The sequence below is a fragment of the Rana temporaria genome, chromosome 3, assembly GCF_905171775.1.
Source record: "Rana temporaria chromosome 3, aRanTem1.1, whole genome shotgun sequence".
Classification (NCBI taxonomy): domain Eukaryota; kingdom Metazoa; phylum Chordata; class Amphibia; order Anura; family Ranidae; genus Rana; species Rana temporaria.
This window is the reverse complement of record NC_053491.1, coordinates 160,444,358-160,452,523: the sequence shown is the minus strand read 5'-3', so window position 1 is coordinate 160,452,523 and position 8,166 is coordinate 160,444,358. Positions and strand designations below refer to the sequence as shown.

The 8,166-nt window shown below is 40.0% G+C and overlaps 1 protein-coding gene across 1 annotated transcript in view; it reads right to left on the bottom strand.

The window, feature by feature from the left end:
- Positions 1–2,813: 2,813 nt before the first annotated feature.
- Positions 2,814–8,166, bottom strand: part of FEZF1 (FEZ family zinc finger 1) — a 6,203-nt gene continuing 850 nt past the window's right edge. The window contains exons 1-4 of the mRNA XM_040343733.1: positions 7,669–8,166; positions 7,437–7,571; positions 5,644–5,776; positions 2,814–5,424 (exon numbers count right to left, since the gene is read on the bottom strand). The exon at positions 7,669–8,166 is cut by the window's right edge and continues 850 nt beyond it. Coding sequence (XP_040199667.1) covers positions 5,105–5,424; positions 5,644–5,776; positions 7,437–7,571; positions 7,669–8,166 — 1,086 coding nt within the window. The 3' untranslated portion in view covers positions 2,814–5,104. The remainder of the gene's footprint in view (positions 5,425–5,643; positions 5,777–7,436; positions 7,572–7,668) is intronic.

Sequence of the window (8,166 nt, the reverse complement as noted above, 5' to 3'; positions counted from 1 at the left end):
ATTGTGCATGGACAACTTCATACATAAGTACTCATAAATAGATGTTTTTTTTTTATCAATTTATGCAAACCATATGATTTATATACTAGTATATCGCACACCACCTGGATATGACTTTTCTCCAGGAACAGCGCTCACTTTAATTGGCATAGACCAGTCTGACTATGGTCATTTGCCGTTGTTGCTGCACCTATGGGACTCCCCAGCACTAAGTGCCTTGTGTGTAATTCCCAGGCAAGTGTCTGTATCTTTGCATATATCTATATATAGACATAGACATATATATATATATATATATATATATATATATATATATATATATATATATATACACACACACACACACACACACACACACACACACACACACACACACCCCTACAGGGTGCACGCCTGGGAATGGTGCCGACTGCAGTAGTGGAGAGTCCCATAGGTGCAGCAATGATGGGGTGATGACCACAAGCAGTCTCCAGTGATTGGGGCTATGCCAATTAAAGTGAGCGCCGTTCCTGAAGAAAAGTACAAGTCACATCCAGCTGTGCATTTTAAGAACAGGTGGGGGGAACACAAAAAAGGACAATTGCCGGAGGATGAAAACCCATATTAATAGCTAGAGCGGTTTAAAGCAAACTCAAATAAGGGAAATGAGTCCTTCGTCATTAATTGGCAATTAGCAACGATCTCTCTCTCTCTTTTTTGTCTCCATTTCATGTGTGATCATATTCCACCCCTTTGTCCCTGTCTGCTGAGCCCGTCTGTTCCACACTGGTGGCTCTCCCTGCCTTTAACCCGTGCCATGCCAGAGCCCACACACACAAACTTGCTCAGCATCCCTCTGATCAGACATCCTGGCCATCACTGGTTGTTGGTACATACAAGGTTGGCAGGAAAATGAAGAAAACACCTGATAGCAGAGAAGAGATCACTTGGTTGTTATCAGTACTGTATGCTGTCCCATCAAATATAACAACACAAATAAATAAAATTCTTTCACATTTTGCTACAGAATATTTATCAATAAAGGTCCTCATTCTATATACAGCTGGTGTCTGTGTGCATCCAGATCGTTTCATAAATATAAGTCACATTTTTACATTCCACTTATCACATCTCCGCTTGTACTTGCTCTCTGCATGGGCTCCAAAATACACTTCACAATCTTTTCACAAATTGTCATATATATATATATATATCTGTAGTTAAACTGGATGGACGTGTTTTTTTCCCCATTTTTAACCCACACTGTGTAACTATGATTATATATTTATATATAATTATAAATTGGTATGTATAATATGTGTATATATGTAAGCTATCATGATGAAAAGCAACTTTCTGCTTAATGACTTTGCTCCATGCACATTGGGCTTAAAAAAACAAAACGTCTGTTCTCTAGAGTAAAAAACGCTCATATAGTGCATTTTTTGTACAAAGTCTAGATAAGTTTAGATGAGATTTATGGGGAGGGGGGGGGGGGGGCATGGACACTGGAATAAAAAACGTTGCTTCTACAGGAGTTTTGTGTTCTACCTGTAGAAGCAACTCAATGTTATCCTTTGTGTCCATACACATTGGAACGTTTACAGGCATATTTTTTAGAACAACGTAATAGAGTCAGGATAAAAAAAAACCTTCTCATTTGCGTTTCTGATTGGAGCTCACTAGCAGAAAAAAACGTAAAACTCTCCTAAACTCGTCTAAACTTTGTACAAAAAAATGCTCTATATGAACGCAGAACAGACGTTTTTTTTAAGCTCAGTGTTCATGGAGCCTAAGACCCCATTCACACCTTCGCGTTTTGTCGCATGTAGCGCGACGCGAACAAACGCCAGAGGGACGAAAAGCAATGAAAGTCAATGGGGATGGTTCACATCTGCACGCTGATGCGCCTGACGCGCGTATTTGAGCGTTTTTGGTTTTCCATTGAAATCAATGTAAAACGCCAGATACGCGCGTATTGCGCGACAACAAGCGTTTGCTACAGGCGTTTCGTCAATAGAACTTGTCGCCCATGCAGAAGATTAAAAAAATCTACCAACATAGCAACAAGTGATGAAAAGATGATAGTTTTTCCTATTGGCTAAAAAAAAAACGTCTAAGTACAAAAACGTCGGACAACGCTGTATGCAAACGCGCATATTAGCATGAATACGCGCGGAAAAAACGCCGAAAAAAAACGCTGGAAAACGCCGCTATTGCCTAGGTGTGAATGCAGCCTTAGCTCCAATCAGAAAACGGATCCAGAGGGGTTTTTTTCTGCCTCTACCTTGAACTCAAAATATGACGTCCTAATGTGCATGAACACATAGAATAACATTGAGCTGCGTCTATAGGCATAACACAAAACTCCTGTAGAAGCAACGTTTTTTTAAGCCAGTGTGCATGGAAGTGATCGATCATTTGCACAATCTATTATGTGAACATTTTCAACTCCCTTAGGCTCCATGCACACTAGGAGCAGAAAAAACGTCAACGCTTGTAGCTTGAAAAATTGTTCTCTATGGAGATGGTTCACATCTCCACGCCGAACGCCGAAACGTCGAACGCCTGAAGCTGAAACAAGTTCCGGACCCTTTTTTGTCGCGCTTATCGGGCGGCTTCTGCGTTTCTCATAGCCGACAATGACCACTACAAAAACATGGTTAAAAACGATGCGTTTTGTCTCGGCAAATCACGGTACAAAACGCCGCAATTTGTCGCGGCAAATCGTGGTACAAAACGCCGCAAATCGCCTACGCCTAGGTGTGAATGCAGAGGAGAGACTGACATTTTTACAGCTCCTAAACTCCTCCAGGAAACGCGATAGAGAAGGGTTTTTTTTTCCTGCCTCTGAACGTCCCTGACAGAAAACGCCTGTAGCAGTCAATAATGTGCAAAGACACATAGAGCACAATAAAAGTGCTTCTAGAGGCAGGAGGAAAAAACGTCAAACGCCTGTAGAATCAACGTTTTTTAAGTCCAGTGTGCATGGAGCCTTAAAATCTGCCCAATAATTCCAGCATTTTCTTACAACAGGTGTCTCCTTTCAAATTTCCAAAGCTAGTGTCCTGTCCCTTTTATTTTTTTGCCGTTATTGCCGCCAACACACTGAGATTATTACAGTTACTTATATTTTTTCCAACCAGACTTGACCGGTTAGAAAAAATATAAGTAACTGCAATCATAAAAACTACCAAAAAACTATGAAAATTATGAAAACAACTTATCACTCAGCGTTAAGGCATAGAGAATAGAAGCTTTCAGTAGGGTTTTTGAACACATTTGCAACAATAGATCTGTTGGCAGGATCTGCCCATATGGTCGGTGTGTGAATTTTAGGTAATCAAATCGATAGCTGGTGTAGATGATGAGTGAGATCATCTATATCTGTCTGCTGGGTATACTATTCTGGGCTATGATGACATCCAACTCTCTATATTGTAATGTATCACCTGGGACAAGACTTTTCAGCAAACTCCTGTGTGCCATGGCTGATGTACTACACACACTGTTCAATCTTCTTTAGATTTATAATTATATAATATGGGGACAACCCCAAACAATTCAATTATTATCAAATCAGACAGGTCCTTGCCTAGTTGGAGATTGTACAATTAGGCTGTATAGTGTATGGCCATCTAGTTGGTAGTACAGCTGTCAAGAATTACAATGCAGTAATATAAGCTCTCCTGCCTTTCCCAATCCAGTGTAAAGGCGCTGCTGGCACCAAACAAGGGGGACAAGCTAATAGAATGACAGACAGCCTTTGATAAATCTCTACTAATTACCCTTCTTAATTGATGTCACTTGTTTCAGTGTTTTGGCAAGAAAAAGAAGCGACGTTGAACGTGGAAAGCGATGCTGAGAGTGTAGCAGATTGCTGATTAACACTTCCTACAATTCAAGGACCTGGCATCAATTGTATATTTATTTTCACCTATATCTCAGGTTCCCAATAGAGATAAATGGAATGATACGTTGAAGGAATCAGCCTAGCACTTGTATTTCCTCGGTAAATCTAGTCCACAAACATAAAACTTCCCCATGTATTAATAACCACAATTAAATCGTTTATTTTCACGTGCAAGAATAAAACTTATACATATGTTTAAACGCTCTATCAATATAGAAGTTACTCTGCACCCTCAAACAACAGTAAAAAAAAAAAAATAGGACGGCATCGGACAAACACAACAGATATAAACTTTTATGTATGTATATATTTACAATAAATAGAATTAATAAATTGGCGCAGCATTCCTTAAAGGATAATACATATCCAAATAAATACGTCAAATATACAGAATGTATCTGTTCAACTCTGCAAGGCTGTGATGACAGCAATATAGAACCTTTACAAAACACACCAAAAAAAGTTCAAGAATAAATCGCTGAAGAAATAATTAGAGCATAATACTCAAATAATATTAGGTGCATGCAAAACGTTGGTAGGAGCCAAGCATCCCCAGGACAGCAACAAAGATAGTATAAACGTGTTATCCCAGAGCACATTGGAGGGGGGAAGTTATGGAAAGGGGGGCAGAAGAGTCCTCATTAGGGTGACTTGTTACTCAGTAAGGTGACTATAGAACCTCTGTTAAAGTATCATTGACTTAAGCCCCTGTAAATAACCATTTTTACACATTTCCCTACAGTTTTCCAAAACAGATCCTGTAGGGCAGTGGTCCCCCAACCTTTGTCCTTAAGTACCCCCAACAGGCAACGTTTTTAGAATTGCCCCCTATATATAGAAACTGTCATAAATACCAAGCCATTGGCTGTGATTTTAAGCACCTGTTCAAGGTGAAAAATAAAATCCTGAAAGCATGACCTGTTGGGGCGACTTGAGCCTGAGGTTGGGAACCAGAAGGATAAAGCTGTGTTCAGAACCATGGCTACCCCTATATTCTTTCCCATTACCCTTTTTGGCTGTAAGCTGGTGGCGCTGTATATGGGGTTGTTGGCATTTTATTACCGTCCCTCCCAATAGATACACTGCCCCTGGACCAACCTCAGATCCAAGATGTTCACACCAGAGGAGTCTCCCATGGATTTTAAATCTTTTTTTCTTCTGTGCATTGAAAATGTTCAGTGAGATGGGGGTAAAGGTGTCCACAGGTAAGTGTCAGTAAATGCCTTTTTGCAAGCTGGGGCTCTGGTTTCTGGAAGGCTGGTCCCTGGAAGGATTTGCCAACTCCTCCTGCCCAGCTGGACTTGACCCTGAGGCCCCTCCAGTGTTGTTATCATGCAGTTTACGCACATGTTTCTTCAAGTCGAAGTTCCTGCAGAATCCTTTGCCACAGGTGGGGCAGGTGAAGGGTTTCTTGTCGTTGTGGGTGTGCATGTGGAAGGTCAGGTTGTAGATCTGATGAAATGCCTTGTTACAGATATTGCACTTGAACTGCTTCTCCCCGCTGTGAGTGAGCTTGTGGTTCTTGTAATTACCTGCAATGAACACAAGCACTTATCAACAGCTGCACACAACTCAAGTGATCATTTTCCAATTCTCAACCTGCTTATTTCCCCCTTCATCCTAATTTCCTAAAATTGTTACTTCAAGAGCAGCATCACATCCAAATGTCAGGAATACAGATGAGCTAGGGAAATGACGGGACACAGGCTGCAATGACACGAGGGTAATGGACATTCTGAGAAAAACTCTACCTTTTTGGTGGAAGCCCTTGCCACAGAATTCACAGACGAAAGGCTTGTATCCTGCGTGGATCCTCGTGTGCGTGTTCAGCGTGGAACTCCTATTGAAAGCTTTGCCGCACTGGTTACACTTATGTGGCTTCTCCTGTGCGGGTTCAAATACAAGTAGGACAATTCAAATAAAAGCTACATAATACAAGGACCTACAACTTGTACAAAGACCCCATGTATCTTGTTATATAATCAATCACATTACAGCTTAAGTTCTTATCTTCTTTCTTTTATAACTATTGTCTACATCTTTTATTTTATATCCCTTCTGCTCTCTAAATGACTTTCTTTCATTCTTTCTTTTATAGATTTTTCTTTGCCCTTTTCTATATATTTTCTTTATTTCTGATTTATCTGTTCCCTGTGTCTTTTATACCACCTCTATATATTTTATTTTATTGTATTTTAAATTTCATCTCTCTGCCCTTTTATATATATTTCCTTTCTATCCAGTGTTCTCTTTATCTTCTATGTATATCTGTTTTCTATGTTATTTCTATATCTATTTGTCCTATATGTTACATCTTTCTTTCTTTCTTTCTTTTTATCTCGCATTTATATATTTTATACCGTATCTATGTTCTCTATATTTGTTTGTTTTCTACACCATGTTCTCTGTATCGTTTCCATAACTGTATGTCCAGTGTGTTTCTTTTACTTTATCCTCTATTTCTGTCTTCTTCTAGTTGTCCCCCCCCCCCCCCTCTAGTTGTCATGCATTTCTATCTTTCTTTAGTTGACCTCTTTTTTTTTTTAGTCTATCTTTAGTTGTCCCCTCTTTCACTAGTTGTCCGGTATTTCTATATTTCTATCTTTCTCTAGTTGTCCTCTATTTTAGTCTATCTTTAGTTGTCCCCTCTTTCTCTAGTCGTCCTCTCTTTCTATCTTTCTCTTTTTATTATCTATTCCTGTCTCTCTTTGGTTGCCCTGTCTTCCTTTCCCTAGTTGTCATCTATTTCTATCTTTGCTATCAATTTATTTTTCTCTTTTTAGTTGTCCTCTCTTTCTCTTTTTCTTTCTCTAGTTGTCATCTATTTCTATCTTTATTATCAATTTATTTTTCTCTAGTTGTCCTCTCTTTCTATCGTTACCATCTATTTTTTTAAATCTTTCTTTAGTTATCTATTTATGTCTCTCTTTAGTTGTCCTCTCTTCCTATCTTTCTCTAGTTGTCATCTATTTCTATATTTATTAATTTATTTAGTTATCTATTTCTGTCTCTCTTTAGTTGTCCTCTCTTTCTTTCTCTAGTTGTCATCTATTTCTATCTTTATTAATGTATTTAGTTATCTATATGTCTCTCTTTAGTTGTCCTCTCTTTCTCTAGTTGTCATCTATTTCTATCTTTATTAATTTATTTAGTTATCTATTTATGTCTCTCTTTAGTTGTCCTCTCTTTCTCTCTTTCTTTCTCTAGTTGTCATCTATTTCTATCTTTATTATCAATTTATTTTTCTCTAGTTGTCCTCTCTTTCTATCGTTACCATCTATTTTTTTTTAATCTTTCTTTAGTTATCTATTTCTGTCTCTCTTTAGTTGTCCTCTCTTTCTCTAGTTTCATTTATTTCTATCTTTTTTTAAGTTGTGGTCTATTTCTCTCTCTCTTTAGTTGTCCTCTCTTTCTTTCTCTATGTGTCATTTATTTTTATCTTCCCCTATTTCCAATCTTGTTGTCCTCTCTTTCTTCATCTAGCTGCCCTCTATTTTCTTTCTTCGTGCCACTCTTGCCCCAGCTCATCCCAGTAGCCGGTTACCTGTGTATGGATGATCTTGTGGCGGCACAGCGTACTAGCCTGGCGAAAGCCCTTTCCGCAGATTTTGCAGACGAACGGCCTGGCCCCGGTGTGTACCGGCATGTGTCGGGTTAAGTTGTAGTGGGCATTGAACACCTTGAATAGAAAATAAAATCAGACAGGTATAATAATGCAGGATCAGGGTGGTAGGAGAACACGGATGATGGGACGATGATCGCTGCTCTGTACTTGCCTTTCCGCAAACTTCGCAGGTGAAAACTTTTGGCTTGCTGCTTGGGGAAGAGCTGGCGTACTTGGCGGCCGATTTATACGCGATCTTGTCGGAGAGAGAGTGTGCGCTCTCCTTCATGTAGTGCTGAAACTGGGCTGGAGACAGATCCTTGAAGGAGACCCCCGATGAGTACTTCTCCACAGACGGGACCACCAACTTGTTCCTCTCTGCCAGGTAGGACTTAGGAGACTGGTGCAGCTGGGAGCCCAGGAAATAGGAGGCGACAGGATGGATGTTTATACTGGCAGCAGGGTGGCAGGGGGCATCGCCTCTGTTGAAGTAGCACAGAGCTGCCCCCATGGCATGGAAGGAAGAGTGATTGACCACTCGAGGTCGGACCAGTTTGTACTGGGGAAGGGAGAAGGCATCTCGGGGGAAATCTCCTTTAAAAGTCACAGCACAATTGAGCAGCTCATTGCAGCTGAAGGAGGATGGCTCTTGGTGGCTCTTCCTGAGTTC